At 34.7% G+C, this 23,901-nt stretch overlaps 1 protein-coding gene across 3 annotated transcripts in view; it reads right to left on the reverse strand.

Moving 5' to 3' along the window:
* The window catches only part of LOC136038225 (potassium/sodium hyperpolarization-activated cyclic nucleotide-gated channel 3-like), a 292,504-nt gene that overhangs the window by 230,259 nt on the left and 38,344 nt on the right, over window positions 1–23,901 (reverse strand). For all 3 annotated transcript variants that reach the window (XM_065721317.1, XM_065721319.1, XM_065721318.1), the window contains exon 2: window positions 4,918–5,830. In XM_065721317.1, the coding sequence (XP_065577389.1) occupies window positions 4,918–5,816 (899 nt within the window). In that variant the 5' untranslated portion in view covers window positions 5,817–5,830. The remainder of the gene's footprint in view (window positions 1–4,917; window positions 5,831–23,901) is intronic.

Genomic DNA, 23,901 nt, shown 5'->3' on the forward strand with positions numbered 1-23,901 from the left:
ATGAGCCCTCTTGCGACATTCTAGGACCACCTGGTCGATACGATGCCCCTGGGGAAAAAAAACAAAAAAAAAAACAAATAAACACGCACCCGTGATTTGTCTTCTGGCAAAAAATACGAAATTCCACATTTTTGTGGATTGGACCTTGAAATTTTTTCCATAGGGTTCTCTGATACGCTGAATCCGATGGTGCGATTTTCGTTAAGATTCTATGACTTTTAGGGGGTGTTACCCCCTATTTTCTAAAATAAGGCAAATTTTCTCAGGCTCGTAACTTATGATGACAAAGACTAAATTTGATGAAACTTATATATTTAAAATCAGCATAAAAATCTGATTCTTTTGATATATCTTTTAGCATTGAAATTCCGTTTTTTAGAGTTTCGTTTACTATTGAGCCGGGTCGCTCCTTACTACAGTTCGTTACCACGAACTGTTTGATAACACGAAACAATGGATTAAATCGAAAGACAAATAATGTGGCCAAAGTGACACCATTATTGCCAACCTTGGATTTTTTGAGCAGCCAAGTATTTAGGGACCAGCCGAAAGAGTTAATTTCATTTACAATCAAGGACAATGGCTTTGAAGTATTGTCGGCAAAGATTTTAGTTAGTCCTATTGGAACATCAAACAGTTCGTGGAAACGAACTGTAGCAAGGAACGACCCGACGCAATGGTAACCAAAACTCTGAAGAACGGAATTTTGATACCAATAGATACATCAAAAAAATCAGCTTTTTATGCTAATTTTGAATATATAAGTCTCATCAAGTTTTAGCTTACCCATAAGAAATTAGGAGCCTGAGAAAATTGGCCTTATTATCAAAAAAGGGGGAAACATCATCAGATTAACCATCAGATTAAGTAAATCAGAGAACTCTTCTACTGTAGAGGTTCAAAGCTCCTATCTGCAAAAATGTGGAATATACAACTTTCAGTAGTTCCAGAACCGCATGCTTCACCTCTCCAACCGCTAAGTGACAAGGGGTTGGGGGTTGGGACAACTGCCAATCTTAGACCCCAATTTCCTAAAGAGACCAATTTACCCCCCCTTTCTGAAATTTATTTTCTACAAAAATCTTGTCAAAACTAAGATAAGCCTGCATAATTCAAGCATCCACTGAAACAGGTCAGTTTTCTTTAGTACTTCTTTACCCTTTTTATTTCTGTATGGCTCGTTTTTCAGTCTTCTCTGTCATTTTCAATTGATTTGAGAAAGTTCTGGTAGACCAATAGCCCCAGATTTTCCACTTGTGTCATGGCACCAAAAGTGCCGTTTTTAGTGTCATTCGAAACTTTGCTGGCGGTGGATTTTATAAAAAGGACGTAGATATGAGCAATATCTTCTATATGAGGTATTAAAAATCTGTCTAAGATACCTGTAATAGCAACACGCCAAATAACAATACGCCCATACCCTTACGTGAGATATCGATACGTCCGATACCGATACATCGTAAAGTCCTTTCACCAGGGACTATAGAGGGTAGTATCATCACTAAAACCATAGAGAGTGGATCTTTGAACTATCTTGAACAAAAAGGCTATCTCAAAATTTTGATTGCATGGCTTTAGGGAAAGGGGGCATTTAGAGAGGAGGGCTAGTTGCCCTACAATCAAGTGCCTTAAAAAAGGCACTAGCAAATTTGATTTCCATTCAAATGATTTATTAAACATATCTCTATGATGTTCTGTTTATTCGCCAGCCCCAGTAAAAAAAAAAAATAATAATAATATGTTTAATTTTCAACTTCGTTCTCTACTTGCCTCGGAGAAACTTTCTTTTCTTTTAAATTAGTACACTCAGAGTCAAACATTTCCCATTTTTCTAATGATAAAACCATGCATGTAAACGACTGGAGGATTGCATAATTTATAATCCTTGCCCCTGGGCTGTTAGGGCCATAGCATTCCCGGAGGCATAGCTATTGGACCTTATAACAAGTTTGAACAAAATTACAATCACACAATTTTGATTATTGTTGGGAAAAGGGGTACTTTAAAACGATAAGGAGAGTAGGAGGCTGATTATCATTCCATCGCTATTTCACATCCTCTCAACATACCTTGAAAGTTTCAGCTTAATAACCCCAGCCGTTCCATAGGTATTGTTGATATTTCACTTTGACTATCAGCAAGCCTATATATTTCTTGATTGTATTTCATATCCCTTTCAACCTTTCCTTAAGCGTTTTTTATCACCCTAAGCGTTTTTATCATATATACCCTCTTTTCTCAAAATAAAATAAAATTCTTAATGTTAACAATTGCCAACTTGCATGACATACATCCTTTGCCCTGGATTCCATTGATGGTGGGGACTTCAACCCCTGAGGCATAATTATTTGACCTTTGGATTATTGTTTTTTGTCAAGGCCTGTCTCAAAATTTTGATTGGATGCATTTGGGGAAAAAGGGCATGGGAGTGGTGGCTCCTGGATCACTTTCGATTCTTAAAAAAGGCTCTAGAGCTTTCAATTTCTTGTCGAGTGATCTCCTTCTGAAGTTTATACGATCACTCCCTCCATAAGGGCCTCTGAGAAGATAAAATAACAATAGTACATTGAAGCCTCATGGCTCCTCACAATACACAACACTATAGCGTTGCCGTCAGATGATTTTCGTGACTATTAGCAACTAATTAGCCACTATATGACATTACTTTTTCTGGAACATAGAAGTTCAATAAATAGTTGGGTGATACTTTTAAGTCGATTGGCTATCTCAAAATCGACAGTCGATGGCAACTTGGTCCTCTTTTATATAACTAGTCTCTGATATGCTGAGCCTAATGGTGTTATTACCATGACCTCCCCTAGGGGTTGTCCCTCCCTTTTTTTCAGAATCAGGCAAATTTTCTATATTTGTGTATTTATTTATTTTAAAATATATTTGTAATAAGCATAAAAAACTGACTCACTACGCGCATAAATTATTATAAGTTTTTTTTTTAGTTTCTATAAACAATTGACCCGAGTCACCCCTTACTTACAGTTCGTTATCATGAGTTGTTTGGACAAGAAAATAAATTGAATGCAACTAGGGAAAAAAGATACAATTCTAATCATCACCAGAGTTTCTTTCTGTCCCTTATTAAATGCCGTCCCTACTTACAAACAGTGAAGGTAATTATCCTGTATTTCCCTTTGTCACAGTAAATCTTGCAGGGATGCTTCTTCCCTTGTTTGGAATTCGGAATCTAATCCTTTTCAATTACTAGCCTTGAACTCTTCTCGTTAATTTAGTTTTATAACTACTTAGGCGAAAAATTAATGGAAAGACGTAAAAATTTGTTCTTTCACAAAAAACAGGTTATTACTAGTTTTTAAAGTACCAAGGACGGTGGAAAATTAAGTTTGATTGTTTTAGGTGGAAGCATTTATGTCCATATTTATCTTTTAAAAAATTGGAAATTTTTTTACGAAAATGACCTCCGTGTGCAAAGTTATGTAATTATTGGTAGTGGTGAGCACCAAAGAAAAAAAGTGTTTGGAATATCAGTAAAAGTACGTAAAAAAACAAATGGTACCAAACAGCTTAAGAAGGCGCAGTCCGTATTTTAACGTGCAGTTGTCTTTAGGAATCAACTGAGTGATGATATTTGAAATTTTTACGGATGAAGAGCAATGTCAACATCAACTAATTAATTTTGGTGGCTTATTCGTGACAATACTGATGAATACTTTATATTGCCTTAAAAACTTCATTATTTTGCAACAATCAAATAAATGATGAAATTTTGTTATGATTTTTCAAATGTATGTTTTTGGGTCAAATGATAGTTTCATGCACCGACCAAAAAACAAAAACAAAAAAAAAAACAAAAAAACATGACAACCTTCTTAGCCCAAGCTACGTGAAGGTACCTTTAGTTGGCGACAATAATATAAAAGGAGCTCATGCTAAACAATAAATTTTGGTAAAATTCTAGTTTAGCTACTTTTTGCTATCTTGGAGAAGGATTAGGTTAGGAAAATGAAACTTTCAGAGGTAGGTCTACAGGCTAAAAAAGGTCCTGTGAAGATATTTTTGAAACACATTCCTTCACTCTTTCTCCCTCTAGAGAGCAATGACCTTTGATGACCTTTAAAAATAATTATTTTATGAAAAGAAACCTTGTAGAACCGATCTTCCGCTTAAATGAAGTACCAAGAAACTGTTTTCAGCTTCACAACTTTTCTCAATCCCTATTTATAAGTTTTCAAAGATCTGCAAATACATTTCCTTAAGTTAAAAAAAAACATTCATATGGCTTAAAATTCTGCTCAAATAACAGGAATTGCATTTTCAGGACTAGACCCACAGAAAAAGAAACTTATTAATGAAAATTAATGCAAAATGTTGTTTTGTCAAAATTTAAAAATCTGTCAAGTAGGCAAATTTCTAAGACTTAGAAATCAGAGGAGTTTTAACATGGAAGCCTGACAAAAACTTCCCAGTGTATCTTTTGGCCCTGGATTCATCCCTGAAAGTTTCATTTTCCTAACTTAACCCCTTTCAAAGATAGCAAAAAGGAGCCAAACTCGAACTTTACCTAAATTTTAACAGGAGAGTGGAATGGCTAAAAAGTGTTAATTCAGGCATTTTGACTAATTGTATCTATCATTTTTCTTGGAAAACAGATTTTACTTTAAGTTAGAAGATATGAGACAATAATTTTGATGTCAAAAGTTCTTATTTTAAGTTATTTATGTAAGGAAGTGTAAGACAAAACACATTTTAGAAAAATTAAAGCTTTTTCATTATCTCAAGTATCAAATAAAATACGGGAAGAGAAAGAGGAAGAGTCATTAGAGTGTTTTGATTTTAGGGATTTTGCTATGATTTCAATTAAAGAAAGAGCGCTTTAACTTTTTTTTGAATTACCCTGTATGTTTTGCACTAGCTTACCTACAAAAGAGGTTTTGATCTTACCTGAAACTGGAACAAGGATGAATAATCCAATGGCCGGCAGCTTTTTGTCTAATTCTTTCTTTCATTAGTGCTTTTTTACTTCCAAACAACTTCATTGCAAGTTTATTATCCGTGGGCTGAAATAAAGCCTGAAGCTGATTGCGAAGAAAAGAAGCTTTGGGCTCGTTTATGATAGGCTGACTAGCAGTGGTTAATTCTTCTTTTGGCGTTCCATATAGGCTAACATCATCACCACCAACACGAGTGCATATTGATGGCTCACGACAGTTCATCTCGCTCAGGTTATACTCTGTAACACTGGCAACTGCTGCTTCGTCTTCTAGAGCAGTCAACAGCGAGTCTGAGCAAGTCGGGCCACTGTTACCAAGCCCATCGCGTCCCACAAGTCCTAATCTACGGGGGCTTCGTAACTCCTCTTCCGAGGGTGTACTCACGCGTCCATTTGCTAAACGCAAGCTTGGTAATCGTTTTGTTTTTCTACCTAAGCTACCGTAGCGATTATTCGGAATACTACCTCTTGGTATTGGGGGTGAAGTCCAAGTATGCTGGTTCTGAGCCGACCAATTATTTTCACTTTCTTCAGATCTTAGACTATTTGAACTTAAAAATTGCACATGTGAGCCGCGTGAATTAACACTAGACGGTACACTACTAATAGGCGCTGGTATTGGTATAGGTTTCGCTGTCTGTCTCTCACTAGGTTCAACTTTATCACCAGCTTTCCATCCTGGTTTTCCACCTTTTTCTTGAATCAAAGAAGCAGGTGTTGAAACACTTGCTATAGCTGCTTCCAATCCTGAAGGCCCAGGAGGCCTTGCTGCAACAACACTCACTGCAGACAGCGCTGCTACTGTTGCTGCAGTTGTAAGGAAAGGTTGTTTTTCTTCTGGAGTCGCCATGATCTCTTTTTACCCTAGGAATAAATAATGAGACATAATAGACTGACCAATAGGGAACAAACATTCTTTGGCCTTCTGCCAGCAATTTCTACATTGAACTAAGATTGAGACTACTGCCAAGTATCCAAAAGAAAAGGTTTGGACAAAAGATTTTGGAATCAATTTCATTCTTAGATCGTAAACTGATGCATTGAGGAAATAATGTGAGAAAACAGGTGAAACTGCATATGTGTAAGCGACAAATAATTCTTTAATTAATTTTATAATTGGACTAGTTTAGTTAAATTATTTTAGTTATTTACGTTTATTTACGTATTATTTAATTAGATATTGCTAAAGCTATATTGCATATTTATTTAGATTGTTCCAACAAATTATTTATTTATGTCATGCTTGCAGCAAGAGATGCAACCTAGTAAAGAATAAATGCTTGGATTGCTTTGGCATATATGCTCCCCCATTTGGACATTTTGGTATTTCTGTGATTGGTCTTGCAGTTTCTCTTATTTCCTACAATTGGTATATATGTTGTGCTTTTTTACGTTGTAGTGGAATTGAAGACATTAATTGTAACTGCCATTTAATCGACAACAATTTTAATTCAACTTTTCGGCTAATTCCAGTCATTTCATATTGTCTCAATTATGGATAATAGAATACAAAACATTTTTGGATAAACCCAAAATATTATTGATTTGTATCCCCAATAAGAGCCTTTGTATACGGCCAATGATCTGAACAAATTACTTTCATAATACAAAACCTTCATTCTCTTTCTTTAGACACTCTTTATAATTTGAACTCTCTCAATCTCCCCGTTAATTCACTATTAGACATGGACCCAAAATTAAAAACATAAAAAAGTGCAGTTGGGTTCTTGTCAACAAGACCTTCCGATAGGAATAATTTTACCGACAATATTTCAAAAACTTTTTCCTTAATTTTCTATAAAATTGGCTCTACTGGTAAGTTCCCTTAGCCCCCTAGGACACAGCTACAGAACTGACCTCGTAAATCTCAATACATTACTTCAACCTGAATAGGAGAAAATTTTGGCGGTCGCAGCGATGAGAGATGAGTGGTGACTATTCTTGGATGTCCCAAGTTCCTCTAAAAATTTACGGGAGGATCAAAGACACAGAACAAGTTTCCAAATTCTTGATAATGAGGTTTTATTACTTCTGTGAAAAAGAAAGGTAAAAATTAAATATTGACGAGGTTCAGCCCGCTAAACTCGCCGCTATTCTACAAATAAAACTCTTTAGCGGAGTGGTTGAAGGTAATCACAAATGTTGAGCTTAGGCAATTTGAAACTTATGCTGTGCATCCACCACCCACCACCCTGTTCACCTTAAGGACGCAATATATAACATACGTGAATAACTAAATACCTAGCTCATTCATAGCAGGGAACTTAAAAAAAAAATATTGATTTAATTGAACGCAATCATTGATAAAAAAAAGTATTTAATGAATTTTAAGTAGTCCCCAGCTTAATTAGAATCATTGGGGCTTTCCTCTCTACTGTAATACTTTATTTTTAATCTTTTATTTTTTATTTTATTTTTTTTATTTTTTTTTTTAATCTTTATTTTTAAATTGTAAACAACATTGTGGATTCTTAAAAGTGTAGTCCTTTTTTTTGAGTTGAAAAGACTATATACTGTTTTGTTTTTTTTTTTCGGCTTGGTCATATTGGCTTCTAGATTTCTTTTCGTTAATGTACTAGAATATCAATTTTCAACATTAAACTACTTGACCGAATTTAAGAGTAGAGGTAAAAAGAATTTAAGAGTGGAGGTAAACCAGCGTCTTCTAAACACCCACAAAATCCCAACCCAACCAGATGTACAGATATTGCTCGTGTGAACCGCTTTCTACAAAATCTGTTTTAAAGCCTTTTCCAAGAGAGTTTTTTACAAACCCAACCCTGTCATCAAAAATTTTTTCGGGCATCCTAATGCGTGTGTACATCACAGAGAATAATAATTAATTACAATAAAGGGCACTGCTAAGAAAAAAGAAATGCTTAATTAATGAACAACTATTATTAATCTCTGAAAATTTGTTACAGTGATTGATTAATACTGGATTGTGTATGACAGCAAACAACCTTATCAATCTCATTTACAAGAAATATGAAGGGAGACGTACAAGATCATTTTGAAATCATTTTCACTCTACTACAGGTTGGGGAACGTAACGCAATTTTGCGTTTTCATTTTAAATTCTGTCCCCAGTATAAAAAAATTCTGTACCTGTTTCCCTAAGCTATTGGTCTACCTAAATGACAGCTAATAACCTGGCCTGTTCTCGGCTCTTTTTGAGAATATTACGATCACGAAGACCGTTTTCATGTGAGTGGTTGTTGTTTGTCAAAATAGGTAACACCTCCTTCTTGTTTTAAGAGTTTTTTGTATTATTAAAATAGTAAGACTTTATTTCTCAAATAAAAGTGAAGAGCAACTATAAAAATTAAAAGAAGGAACAGAAAGACATAAGGAGGTAGCAAGCCTCTTATCCCCCAATTCTGCACGCTCATTTATTATTATTTTTCTTTTTTTTAATTTCAGATTACCCTTTAACTGTTTTAAAAAGCTGAATTGTGGCAAAGAGTCAAACTTTAGCGTAAAGAGCGAGGGATTGCGGAGGGGAAAACCCATTTCATATACAGAGTAATTTCTGTTCGTTTTTAGTTTTAATGTCGCTCCTTACTTTCAGTTAAAAAAACTAGTTTTTTTTATGTAATTTCTGAACGTTTTTGAATTAATGCATGTTTGATTTTGGCTCTCCACACATAAATTATTAAAATGAAATTTGCGTATTAATTCCTTTTTTGGCTAAATGGCTTTCTCTTAGTTTTGATCAGACGATTTTGAGAAATAAGGGATGGGGAAGGAGGCCTAGTTGCCATGCAATTTTTCAGTTACATAAAAAGGCAACTATAAATTTTAATTTTTAACGGATTTGTTTATTAGTAAAAAATATAAGTAACTTAAGAATTAACTTACGTAACAAAATTTTATATTCTTTATTTTTTGTTATGCATATGAAGGGGTTTGTACCCTCGTTAATACCTCGTTCTTTACACTAAATCGTAAATTTTGTCCCAAATCTTTAAGAATGACCCCTGAATCAGAATGGCCGTAGAATAAATAGTTAAAATTACTAAAAATACTATAGCATAAAGAGCGAGGTACTCCTCCTAAATACCTCGCTCTTTATGCTAAAGTATTTTTAGAACCCCTCATATGCGTAATAATCTCTGTTCGTTTTAAGTTTCAATGCTACTCTTTTCTTTCAAACTGAAAAAACTTTTCCATGTTTATTTTTTCATTGTTTTTTTTATAGTAATTTTAGAAAATCCTGCGCCCTTTTCATTGAATTTCTGTTCCCCCATGGCATATCTCTCCAAGGAAATATCCTCCCACATAGCCCCCTCCCCTCAACCCCACCCCAAAAAACCAAAAAAATCCCCTGAAAACGACTGTACACTTCCCAATAACCATTATTATATGTAAACACTGGTCGAAGTTTGTAACTTGCAGCTCCTCCCCCAGGGACTGTGGGGGAGTAAGTCATTCCCAAAGACATAGTTATTATGGTTTTTGACTATGCGGAACAAAATGGCTATCTCAAAATTTTGATCTGTTGACTTTGGAGAAAAAATGAGCGTGGGAAGGGGCCTAGGTGCCCTCCAATTTTTTTGGTCACTTAAAAAGGGCTCTAGAACTTTTCATTTCCGTTAGAATGAGCCCTCTTGCGACATTCTAGGACCACTTGGTCGATACGATGACCCCTGGGGAAAAGAAGAAGAAAAAACAAAAACAAAAAATAAACACGCACCCGTGATTTGTCTTCTGGCAAAAAATACGAAATTCCACATTTTTGTAGATAGGAGCTTGAAAATTTTGCTATACGGTTCTCTGATACGCCGAATGCGATGGTGTGATTTTCGTTAAGATTCTGTGACTTTTAAGGGTTGTTTTCCCCTATTTTCTAAAATAAGGCAAATTTTTTCAGGCTCGTAACTTTTGATGAGAAAGACAAAATTTGATGAAACTTGTATATTTAAAATCAGCATGAAAATCTGATTCTTTTTATGTATATTTTAGCATCAAAATTCCGTTTTTTAGAGTTCCGTTTACTATTGAGCCGGGTCGCTCCTTACTACAGTTCGTTACCACGAACTATTTGATAGTTGTTTTCTTTTTGTTGTTATCTTTTGTCTTTCGATGTATGCAGTATTGACTATCTATCACAGGATTTTTGTACTAAATTATAATAATAAAGTCAGTTAAATGATGAGCACGATAACTGAAACACTTTTGATATCTATTAATAAGAACCTTCGCTTATACAACGTTACAATAAACTGTCCCACATTCATGAATATAACGAGGGGCGAACGAGAGGGAAGGGGGTAATTCCCCTCCTGAATTTGAAAAAATGTTGTTTTTGTTATTTCATTAACCAGAATCGAAAGAAAAACAAAAGTCCCCCAACCAATTTCTGTGAAATACACTTATCCTTGAGTCTTGGTTTCAAGAATTGAGATATCATACCTCGCCCCCTTATTTTTGTGTATTGGCACCAAGGGATATAACGTGTCTTAAATTTTATAAGAATTTATTGATAAAGTTTATTAAAGTAAGCGAAATATTTTCATTAGGAAAGCATTTCCAAAATTTAGATTCCCTTGTAAAACCATGAATCTCATTAGATATAAATGTGGAAGAGATAATAAGTCTTTTAATCTCGAAGTGCTATTTGATATAAGAGAAAAGGATGATAAATCTGTTGTGAATAGGTTTAATATTACTTTACAAGCCTTTGATCATCTGTTGTTTCAGTAAATGTTGACATTTCTTCCCATAGTTTGTATAAGCGTTATCTCCGTAAGATATATATGCATATTATGCGTTCAGATACTTGCATTTCTTTAGGTACATTTAATTATAAATAAAAATTTACTCGTGCAATATGTTCTTTTCTCGCGTTTAAGGACTGGAAACGAATTCTAAAATGCAAGCCTTCTAATCAAACAGTTCGTGGTAACGAACTGTAAGTAAGGAGCGACCCGGGTCAATAGTAACCGAAACTGTAAAATAATTTTTATACCAATAGGTTCATCAAAAGAATCAGATGTTTATGCTGGTTTTCAATATATAGGTTTAATAAAGTTTAGTCTTACCAATCAAAAGTTATGAGCCTGACAAAGTTCGCTATATTTTCAAAAAAAAGACCCCCTTAAAGCCATAAAATCTTAGTGAAAATCACACCTTCAGGTTCAGCGTATCAGTGATATCTACTGTAGCGGTTTCAAGCTCATATCTGCAAAAATGTGGATTTTTGTATTTTAGGCCAGAAGAAAGATCACAGATGCGTTTTTTTTTCAGGAGTGATCGCATACCCCAGTGGTCCGAAAATTTCGCGAGAAGGCTTATTTGAACGGAAATTAAAAGCTCTAGTGCCCAGTTAAGTGACATAAATAATGACGAAGTCCACACTGCCTTTCCATAATACAACTACAGAAGAGAGAATAATGAGGACTTTTTTCCCAAGACAGTGAACAAACAAAACCTATTTGAATATTTCGGCCCTATATCTAAGGGCCGTCTTCAGCAAAGAAAATAATAAACAATAAAACACTTACAATAAAAGTTTTCGGTTAAAACCCCATTCTTTTTTTTTGTTAAGATAGCCTTGGCATCATTACTTCTTAACGAAAAGCTCGGCCAAGACTGTGTGATAAAAGCTAACATTTTACAAGCTAAAAAGGTTCATTCATTGAACTAACTGTATTAAAAATTGGAATAATTTCTTATTGCGATATTTGCCTTCTCTGCAGCTAATCTTGTAGTTCTTTTGGGATTGGGCTTGTTTTTATGAAACGAAAAAAAGTTTTTTAAATGAAAGTAAGGAGCGACATTAAAACTTAAAACCAACAGAAATTACTCCGTATATGAAAGGGGCTTTTCCTCCTCAACACCCCACTCTTTATGCTAAAGTTTAACTCTTTCTCTTAACTCTACATTTTAAAACAGTAAAAAACTTTATCGTAAAGAACGGGGCGTTGAGGAGGAAAAGCCCCTTTCATATACGGAGTAATTTCTGTTCGTTTTAAGTTTTAATGTTAATTAGCGACATTAAAACTTAAAACGAACAGAAATTACTCAGTATATGAAAGGGGCTTTTCCTCCTCAACGCACTGCTCTTTCCGCTAAAGTTTGACTCTTTCTCGTAACTCTACATTTTAAAACAGTAAAAACTTTAGCGTAAAGAGCGGGGCGTTGAGGAGGAAAAGCCCCTTTCATATACGGAGTAATTTCTGTTCGTTTTAAGTTTTAATGTCACTCCTCGCTTTCATTTAGAAAAACTTGTTTTTTTTTTGTTTAATTTCTTGACGTTTTTGAATTAATGCATAATTTGATCTTGGCTCTCCGCACATAAATAATTAAAACGAAATTTGCATATTAAGTTTTTGGGGCTAAATGGCTTTTTCATAGTTTTAATCGGAAGATTTTGAAGAAAAAGGAGCGAGGGAGGAGGCCTAGTTGCCCTCCAATTTTTGATTACTTACAAAGGCATCTATAACTTATAATTTTTTATGAACGTTTTCATAATTAAATAAAATACGCAACTTACGAATTAAATTACGTAGCAGACATCTATATTCGTATGTTTTTATTGCGTATATGAGGGGCTCACCCCTTTTCGATACCTCACTCTTTACATTAAAGCTTAAATTTTGTCCCAGTTCCTTAAGAATGACCCCTGAATCACAAAGGCCGTAGAATAAATAGTTGAAATTACTAAAAATATTTCGGCGTAAAGAGCGATGTATTACGAGAAGGTAAACCCCTCATATGCGTAATAATTACTGTTCGTTTTAAGTTTTAATGCTGCTTCTTACTCTCAGTAGAAAAAACTTTTCATATTTATTTTTTCATTATTTTTTTTTAAATAATTCTAGAAAATCCTGCGCCCCCTCCATTGAAAGTCTCTTACCCATGGGAATTTCCTCCATGGGAAGATCATCCTCGGTAACCCTCCCCCATCAACTCTCTCCCCAAACCAAAAAATCCCCATAAAAGCGTCTCTACACTTCCCAGTAACCATTTGACTCTTTCTCTTAACTCTACATTTTAAAACAGTAAAAACTTTAGCGTAAAGAGCAGGGCGTTGAGGAGGAAAAGCCCCTTTCAAATACGGAGTAATTTCTATTCGTTTTAAGTTTTAATGTCGCTCCTCGCTTTCATTTAAAAAAACTTGTTTTTTTTTTTTTAATTTCTGGACGTTTTCGAATTAATGCATAATTTGATCTTGGCTCTCCGCACATAAATAATTAAAACGAAATTTGCATATTAAGTTTTTGGAGCTAAATAGCTTTTTCATAGTTTTAATCGGAAGATTTTGAGGAAAAAGGAGTGAGGGAGGAGGACTAGTTGCCCTCCAATTTTTGATTACTTATAAAGGCATCTATAACTTATAATTTTTAATGAACGTTTTCATAAATAAATAATATACGTAACTTGCGAATTAAATTACGTAGCAGACATCTATATTGGTATGTTTTTATTGCGTACACGAGGGGCCTCACCGCTTGTCGATACCTCACTATTTACATTAAATCTTAAATTTTGTCCCAGTTCCTTAAGAATGACCCCTGAATCACAAAGGCCGTAGAATAAATAGTTGAAATTACTAAAAATATTTCGGCGTAAAGAGCGATGTATTACGAGAAGGTAAACCCCTCATATGCGTAATAATTACTGTTCGTTTTAAGTTTTAATGCTGCTTCTTACTCTCAGTAGAAAAAACTTTTCATATTTATTTTTTCATTATTTTTTTTAAAATAATGCTAGAAAATCCTGCGCCCCCTCCATTGAAAGTCTCTTACCCAATGAGAAGTTCCTCCATGGAAAGATCATCTCCGGTAACCCTCCCCTCCTCAACTCTCCCCCCAAACCAAAAATCTCTACACTTCCCAGTAACCATTACTACATGTAAACACAGGTCAAAGTTTGTAAATGCAGCCCCTCCCCCAGGGATTGAAGGGGAGTAAGTCGTCCCCAAAGACACAGTTATTAGGTTTTTCGACTATGATGAATAAAATGGCTATCTCAGAATTTTGATTCGGTGACTTTGGGGAAAAATGAGCGTGGGTGGGGGCCTAGGTGCCCTCCAATTTTTTTGGTCACTTAAAAAGGGCACTAGAACTTTTAATTTCCGTTGGAATGAACCCTTTTGCGACATTCTAGGACCACTGAGTCGATACGATTACCCCTGGGAAAAAAAATAAATAAACACGCATCCGTGATTCGTCTTCTGGCAAAAAATCCGAAAATCCACATTTTTGTAGACAGGGGCTTGAAACTTCTATATTAAAGTTCTCTGATATGCTGAATCTGATGGTGTGATTTTCGTTAAGATCGTATGACTTTTAGGGGGTATTTCCCCCTATTTTCTAAAATGAGGCAAATTTTCTCAGGCTCGTAACTTTTGATGGGTAAGACTAATCTTGATGAAACTTATATATTTAAAATCAGCATTAAAATGCCATTCTTTTGATGTAAAATTAAATGTAAAAAAACAAGTTTTCTGAAATGAAAGTAAGGAGCGACATTAAAACTTAAAACGAACAGAAATTACTCCGTATATGAAAGGGGCTTTTCCTCCTCGACACCCCGCTCTTTACGCTAAAGTTTTTTATTGTTTTAAAAAGTAGAGTTGCAAGAAAGAATCAAACTTTAGCGCAAGGAGCGGGGTGTCGAGGAGGAAAAGTCCCTTTCATATACGGAGTAATTTCTGTTCGTTTTAAGTTTTAATGTCGCTCCTTACTTTCATTTTAGAAATCTTGTTTTTTTATATTTAATTTCTGAAAGTTTTTGAATTAATGCATGTCTGATTTTGGCTCTCCGTACATAAATTATTAAAATGAAATTTGCATATTAATTCTTTTTTTGGCTAAATGGCTTTCTCTTAGTTTTGATCAGACGATTTTGAGAAATAAAGGGTGGGGAAGGAGGCCTAGTTGCCCTCCAATTTTTTGGTTACTTAAAAAAGCAACTAGATCTTTTAATTTTTAACGAACGTTTTTATTAGTAAAAAATATACGTAACTTAAGAATTAACTTACGTAACAAACTTTTATATTCTTATATTTTTGATTATATATATGAGGGGGTTGGTCCCCTCGTTAATACCTCGCTCTTCATACTAAATCTTGTTTTGTCCCAATTCTTTAAGAATGACTCCTGAATCAGAAAGGCCGTAGAATAAATAGTTGAAATTACTTAAAAAAAATTTAGCATAAAGAGCGAAGTATTTATCTCCTCCTAAATACCTCGCTCTTTATGCTAAAGTATTTTTAGGACCCTCATATGCGTAATAATCTCTGTTCGTTTTAAGTTTTAATGCTTCTCCTTACTTTCAATTGAAAAAGCTTTTTCATGTTTATATTTTCATTGTTGTTTTTTTTTTTTTTAATAGTAATGCTAGAAAATCCTGCGCCCTTTTCATTGAATTTCTCTTCCCCCATGACATATTCCTCCAAGGAAAGATCCTCCCATATAGCTTCCTCCCCTGAACCCCACACCCAAACCAAAAAAATCCCCCTGATAATGTCGGTACACTTCCCAGTAACCATTACTGTATGTAAACATTGGTCAAAGTTTGTAACTTGCAGCCCCTCCCCAGGGACTGTGGGGGGTAAGTCATCCCCAAAGACAGAGTCATTATGGTTTTCGACTATGCGGAACAAAATGGCTATCTCAAAATTTTGATCCGTTGACTTTGGTAAAAAAAATGAGCGTGGGAGGGGGTCTAGATGCCCTCCAATTTTTTTGGTCACTTAAAAAGGGCACTAGAACTTTTCATTTCCGTTAGAATGAGCCCTCTTGCGACACTCTAGGACCACTTGGTCGATACGAAACCCCTGGAAAAAAAAACAAAAAAAAAACAAAGAAACAAATAAACACGCACCCGTGATTTGTCTTCTGGCAAAAAATACGAAATTCCACATTTTTTTAGATTGGACCTTGAAATTTTTTCCAAAATAAGGCAAATTTTCTCAGGCTCGTAACTTTTGATGACAAAGACTAAATTTCATGAAACTTATATATTTAAAATCAGCATAAAAATCCGATTCTTTTGATATATCTTTTAGCATCGAAATTCCGTTTTTTAGAGTTTTGTTTACTATTGAGCCCGGTCGCTCCTCACTACAGTTCATTACCACGAACTGTTTGACTATTGGTACCAAACAGTTCGTTACCACGAACTGTTTGGTTAATTTTAGAATTATTTTAGAATATGTACAAAAAATTAATTACAGAAAATAATATAATTCAAAATAAAACAAAAATACGAACAAATAAAAACAAGCCCAATCCCAAAAGAACTACAAGATTAGCTGCAGAGAAGGCAAATATCGCAATAAGAAATTATTCCAATTTTTAATAAATACAGTTAGTTCAATGAATGAACCTTTTTAGCTTGTAAAATGTTAGCTTTTATCACACAGCCTTAGCTGAACTTTTCGTTAAGAAGTAATGAAGCCAAGTCTATCTTTAAAAAAAAGAATGGATTTTTAACCGAAAACCTTTATTGTAAGTGTTTTGTTGTTTATTAATTTCTTTGCTTAAGACGGCCCTTAGATATAGGGCCAAAATATTCAAATAGGTTTTGTTGGTTCACTGTCTTGCGAAAAAAGTCCTCATTATTCTCTTTTTTGTAGTTGAGTTAAGTGACAAAAAAATTGGAAGGCAGCTAGGCCCCCTCCCACGCTCATTTTTTCCCAAAGTCACCGGATCAAAATTTTGAGATAACCATTTTATTCACCATAGTCGAAAAATCTATTAACCATGTCTTTGAGGACTACTTAATTTCCCACAGTCCCAGGGGAAATTGCAAGTTCTGAACTTTACCCATTGTTTACATACAGAATTGGTTGTTGGGAAGTATACAGACATTTTCTGGGGGAATTTTTTTGGTGGGGGAAAGGGGGAGGATTACATGGGAGGATCTTACTATGAAGGAATTTTACATGGGGGAAAAGAAATTCTATGAACGGTGCACCAGATTTCCCAGCATTATTTAAAAAACGATCCCAAATTAAATAAAAAAAAACAATTTTTTTCATTGAGCAACATTAAAACTTAAACAGAACAGAAACTATTGCGTATTTGAGGAGGTTCACCCCCTCGTCAATACCTCGCTCTTTGGCCTAAAGTATTCTTAGTACTTTCAAAAGAGCTTTTTATTGTAATTAAACAGACTTTGTGATTCAGGGGTTATTCTTATAGAATTGGAACAAAATTCAAACTTTAGCATAAAGAATGAAGTATTGGCAAGGGGACGATTCCCCTCATATGCGTAATAATTTCAGTTCGTTTTAAGTTTTAATGTTGCTCCTTACTTTCTGTTGGATTTTTTTTTTAATCATTTAGATAGATAGCCTTGCAAAATACTAGTCTGAATTTAGCATATACCTTTGACTTTAGAAAAAAAAATGCCACGAATCTTTTGTTACATTTAGTAAGAATTCAGTCCCCCCCCAAATAAAAATAGAATGGTTCACAGGCCTTCCTGCATAATAGTTAATGCGGAATTTGATACCACTTTAGGTTATTTTATTAAGCCACAAATGAGTCAATTTAGTGGAATGAAGATTTAAGACAGATGTCTATACTGCTTGCATCTTTGGAAGTGAATGCAAATCTTATGGCATTATGGGCTCTGAAAGACCAGTCTTTGGTCTTAGAATAATTCTAAATGGACTGGGTATTCCAGGATTTACAGTTGGTGGCACTTTGCTTTTTCTTTGGCTGAAAATATTGCTTTGCGCCACAAAATAACCAAAGGCACCATTTTGCTTTAATGCAAATTTTTTTCTGTTTAAAAAGAGCATTTTATCTTCAACATCCGTTCGACTAAGCCCTTTTCCGATATTGTAAGACCATTTATTTAGTGCGGTCACTTCTGGTAGGAAAAACAAACAAATAAACACACATAACCATTCTTATCGATAATAGACGAAATTTTCTATATTTTAGATAATGGCCTGAATCTGTTCCAATAGGGTTCTTTAATTCTTGAAATCTACGTTGTAATTTCCGTCAAGATCACCTTTTTCAGTCTTTATATCCTTGAGTAAATACATTTTAAATATTCTGAATCAGTATAAATAGCCAATTTCTTTGCATACAATATCATTATTTTTTTTTTAACTTTTGGCTACTATTAAGACGAATAGTTTCTTACTTACAGTTCGTTAACACGAACTATTTGAAACAAATATTGCAAAATAGTTGACATATGTATCTTTCTAAGGTATGTTCTTGCGCTCCCAACTTTAAAAGCAATATATCTTTTTTAACTGCTTTTTGTTTAAATTATTACTTAATTATTTTTAAAGTCCTTTTTTAATGCTCTTTTAAAACAAAGCAGTGATAATCCTTGGAGCTTTCTGCATGACCCTGAGAATACATCTGAAACATTATTTTTGTCTGGGTTTTTAGCTTATAAGAGAAGTAAGTACTTCAATATGGCATTTGTAAATATATTTAATAGTAATTAATTTAAAAACTCTTTTTCCACCTCCTTCTTCAATTCATTGGGATTCTACATCGCAACGACTTCCTTCTGTTCATTGTTAACGATCAAGTACCATCGAATGCCGTTAGTTTCAAACAATAAGTTGAGAAATAAAATTTGGCTGGGATACGTTCCCTTCCGGCTGGGATTCATGTTCCCTTGCATATTTCGTCTCTCGCAATGTCACAGAGTCTTATTCGCATACCGTTTCATTTACTCCAATCAGGAGTTACCAGTTTGAATATGCTAAGTACAAGCTATTTCACATTATGCTCGAATTATTTTTCCTGCGAAAAATTCAGAGCTTCTATCTGTACGTCAAGAAAGTATGAAATTTGGAACCCGTCAGTATATTTGGCATATTGATCCTGAATTAAAATCGGTTAAAAAGCGGGCTAAGTCTTGCCCAGAATATGGTTGAATTGTGATCGGCCAAATCAGGTTCAGCGTGTGATATTAAAAATATCACTAAGCGTGCGTATAAGAAATATTTACGTGCAGTACGCTATAGGGTTTGGATTTTTCTCACTATAGACGTGATTGGCAAAAAGCTATAAATTCTTCGAATTCAGATAATATTTCTGTTGACTTGATTACTGAGTCTATGTGGGTATCTTCCCTTTACTTCTATTTTTACGCGTCTGAATAAAAATATTCGTTATCATTTTAATAGTCATTATTAAATGTTATAGCAAAGGGTCTTTCTAAGCGCCATGTTATTCCTATTTCTGCTAACGCTGTGCGTAATGGCATTCTTCAATTAAAATCTAGGTCCATCGATTTAGATGGGATTACAAAGAATCACTTAAGTATTGACTGTGGTCCGCTGTTGTTCCATTTGCTGTTGCTTTTTCAGGTTTCTATTGCTTTCACTTTGATGCTTGGTAGTCCCGGATAAATTCCTGTGTGACACGGTCACTTGTATTTCAAAGCGGGGTAAAGACCCCTTCACATCGCCCTATAACCGTTTCTTGTAATCCTAGCAAAGGGCTTGAATATCTTTTGCCGCCTTTTGTAAATTATAATGCTAATTTTGGGACAAATCAGTTTGGGCTTAAGAAGGGGTTTCAGGGTTTTGGTTGTCAACACCCCAAAAGGGTTCTTTTTTCTCTTCAAGTCCACGCTTCGAAAAGAGGTGATGGCCTGTATGCTTGTATGTATGCTATTGATTTGTCAAAGGCTTTTGACTATGTGGTGCGGGCTCAAGCTTTTTATTCTCTGGTTTCAAATAGTATGAATTTTGGGTTATTATTTATATATTGAAGTATTGGAATAAGAAATCGTTTCTCCGTCTTAGAATCAGTGATGCTCTGTATTAAAATTTTCTAATTCGTATAAGGCAAGGTGTGAAACAAGGTGGGGTTTTATCTGCCTCTATTTTTAAACTGTGTGTGTCTAATTGAATAGTCTTCCGATTGTATTGAATAGTCTTCCGATTGCTTGCTTTTTATAAAATTCAAGTGTCTCATACCTAGCTTACGTGGATGCCATTCTTTTAATTTGAATCGTACACGGAAGGGCCTTTTTTATTTTGTTAATTTTGTTGCCTCTTCTTTTTCCACTATTGGTTTTTCTCTGAATGTTGGTAAGTGTGAGTTCCTCTCTGTTAATGTTAACTGTTCTTTAGATCACTACTTATTTTTCAAAATTTTTCTATACCTTTGTTGAATCTATTAAATGGTTGGGAATCTTGGTTACAAATGATTTACGATCGTTAGTGTTCGCGTTCAGTTTTCGGTGCTCAGTTCAAGCTCAAGATTAGGTATTCAAAATTTTTCTAATATGAGCAAATATAGCCGTAAGGCAGGCCCCCAGCTAGGAGCTAAGCTCGTTAAGTTGGTTGTAAAAATAAGCTTAATACCAATCTCACCAGAGCTTCTTTTCTCCTTGCAATCTCTCTGTTCAATCTTCTTGAGCATTATATTTGTCAAGATTTTAATTTTTTTAAACATTTTATATAATTAGATTTTATAGAGTAAGATAATAATAATTATAATAATTTATTTTAACCCACTATAAAACAAGAAGACAAAAGTAAAGTAATGAATTACAAGGCAAAAAAGAGACCAAAATCAAACAATCTACTGGAACGAAGACATGGGATAAGATCATGAAACGGCTAAAACTTTGAAATAGCAACATCGGAAAACTCTTAATGTAGCAGGGTAAGTTGTATCTGGAACATAAAATTCTGCGCAGTATTTCTATTCTCATACCGTGGTGGCCAATAAAGTAAATATCCCAAATGCAAAAAATACGCTGAGAGGAGAGGTCGAATATCTTTTTTGAGGAAAATTTGAAACTAGGTAAAGATAAGACACAGGGGTCACAATAGGTCAAGTGCAGAATCACTTATATAAAATATAACTAAATAAAACAGCTATAAAAGCTGAAGATACAGGGAAATTCAATTTTCGAAAAGTATTTCTCTCTCCCAGCGCATTGTCTGTTTCTTAACATAGCAATAGCGAGTGAAGATTTCATTCTGAAAATATTACAACACCTCTTTCGAACCGCAACTGCCATGTTTGCCTTATGTTACAGGTTTTGAAGTGATGCATTAAGATTGTAGTAAATATGAGATTTAATACGAATGCACGAAAATATAATCCAGGAAATTTAAATTTTGAAAAAGATTTTCCTTTCAGCACTTTGCCTTTTTCTTAAACGTAGCAATAGCCAGTGAAAAATGCTTGCCCTAGACCTATATAAAGATGACTGCAATTGATCTTGTCTCGTATGTCCCAGTTAGAAGACAATACATTTTCTTGGCTAAATTCCAGATAAGTGATTCCGATAGTATTTCAAATTGTTCCCAGTGATAGAAGTGAATATTCATAGAATGAATATGAATGGGATATTCTACCAAGAAAAGTATTTAGGTATACTTATAAAAAAAAATACAGATCTTTATAGTTGCTAAGGAGCAATTTTAGTTCATAGATGTATTTTTTATTCAAGAGCAAGACAAATAAAGGTTCTGAACGCTCCTTTTCAAACGGTTTGTAGATCAGTTAATAAAATTCCATCAGCCTAATTTATTTTTTCAGCCAGTAGTAATGTGAACGCTTATAAATGGGCTTACTCTCTCTTAGAATCAGGATTACGAGCTAGCTTGATCTACATTTAGTTCAACATTTATTATTTTTCTTATATATATCAGAACAGAATAAAAAAGAACCCTTTTCATTTATAAAGATCATGTAATATCGATCCATTTATAAAATAAGTTTAGCAGTATCACAGTAAAATAGCAGAGCGTCCTAAAGAGTCCCAGAATGGATCATTTGAAAGACAAAAAAAAGCGATAAATGCAGAATTTCTAAATTAATAGGATTCGTATTGTACAAGATAATATTGCACTCGGGTTGCGTTACGGTGTAGCGATGGTTCGACAGCCAAACAAATTTTCACTCTGCTAGTGCTCCATTAATGAATAAAATAAAATAAATTTAACTGAAAGTAAAGAGCAATATTAAAACTTAAAACGAACAGAAATTATCCTGCAGAAAAGGGAGGCTGCCCCTTCCTCAGCCCTCGTTCTTTACACTAAAATTCTAAGGCTCTTAGACATATTTTTAATTCAAAATCAAGGGCCCCTTGTGTTTGAGTCGTCTTTCCTACAGAATCAGGGCAAAAAGTCAAAAAAGGGCAAGGGTTGAGGAAGGGGCACCTCCCTTTATATGCAGAATAATTTAGTCCATTTTAAGGTTTAATATTTCTCCTTGCTTTCAGTTGAAAAACTGTTCTTTTTTATTTAATTTATGTGTGTTTTTTGAATCATGCCGATATTGTGTGTTTTTTAAAATACCCCCCCCCCCTTCCACCATGTAAAATTTCTCTTGAAAAATTCCCAAGAAAACATTCTTTCCCATGGAAGATTCTCCTCATGGAAAATCCCCCCAAACAGAAAATCACACTGAAAAATTGCAGTATATTTCCCAATCACAAAAACTATATGTGAAAAGCATGGGCAAACTGTGTAACTTAAAGCCCTTTCTCTAGGGACTACGGAGGTTCATTTCATCACCAAAAGCATATTTATTGGACCTTTCGACTATTACATTATTCGACTATATATACGAGTATTATACTATTCGACTATAAATATATTGAATGGCTATCTTAAAATTTGATCGGATGTCTTTTGAAGAAAAAGGGCATGGGAAGGGGGCTAGGTTCCCGCCAAACCTTTTGATCACCTAAACAGAGCACTAGAATTTTTAATTCTGTTCGAATGAGCTATTTTCCCATCTTTTAGAATCATTGGTTCAATACGCCCACCCCTGTGAAGAACAAGAAAAAAAACACGCATCCGTGATCTTTCTTCTGCCAACAAATAGAAAATTCCACATTTTTGTAGAAAGAGGTTTAAGACGTCTACAGTAGGGTCCTCTGATATGCCGAATCTGACGATGGAATTTTTTATTAAGGTCACTTGACTTTTGGGGTGCTTCTTCTTTAATTAAAAATCAGACTAATTTCCTCGGGCTAGTAGGTTTTGATGGGTAACATAAACTTCACGAATTTTATATATTTGGAATCAGGAATCAAATTGGCTATATTTGGAACAAAGCCAATTGTTATCAAAATTTCGTCTTTTTGAGTTTCGGCTAGTATTGGGGCGAGTTAATCCTTACTTACAGTTTGTTACCACAATCCGTTTGGCAAGAATTAGTATTTACAAGGAAGGTAACTTTGACAGAGCATAGGGGATAGCTTTCGTAGAATTCTTTTATATCTTTTTAATAGATAACTTTTTGGTTTAACAATAAAAGAAAGGGCTTAAACGAGTTATTAACTGGAAAGACCATGTTGCTAACCATATCGTTCACTGCGGAGTTGTCACTGCCCAGATAGTCATTGTGAAAGATAGACTCAAAAGAATGGTAATGGAGCCAGAAGAAGATTCCTACTCACCCAAAAACAAGAAAAAGGAAAAAAAAGTAGCAATACAGCACCAATAGCCTCTAGGCTGTTGGTGCCACCTAAGGCGTGCTATTTTAAGAAAAATGGCTTGCCCAATATCCTTTTCTCTCTTGCAGAAGAACCTTCCTTGGTAGGGTCAAGGTGTCCAATATTTTCTCCCTATCTCAATAAGCCCATTGCCAGCCTCAGAATAGCTTGGTAAGGCAATGCTCTTTCCTAAACGAGAAGGGGAAAGTCACTCATAGCCATCAGCCATCAGCCATAGCCATCAGCCATCATATGACCCTCACTAGCCATCAGCAGCTAGCAGCAAATGATCCTCAAAACCGGTATTGACAAAGAAACTTCTTTTTCCAACTCAGATTGCTCCTCCATGGATCTTTCCATGTGCCCTGTTCTACGTTTTAAATGTCCAGGGGGATTGTCATTACGTTCTCAACATATGAAATTGTTGGCTCAAAATATTGAGACATGGTTTAACCGGGCTATTAAATGAAGAGACCACATTACTAACCAGGCAATTCACTGAATACCATGTCTGGTAACAGATCTCATTT

Source organism: Artemia franciscana, chromosome 17, assembly GCF_032884065.1.
Source record: "Artemia franciscana chromosome 17, ASM3288406v1, whole genome shotgun sequence".
NCBI lineage: Eukaryota > Metazoa > Arthropoda > Branchiopoda > Anostraca > Artemiidae > Artemia > Artemia franciscana.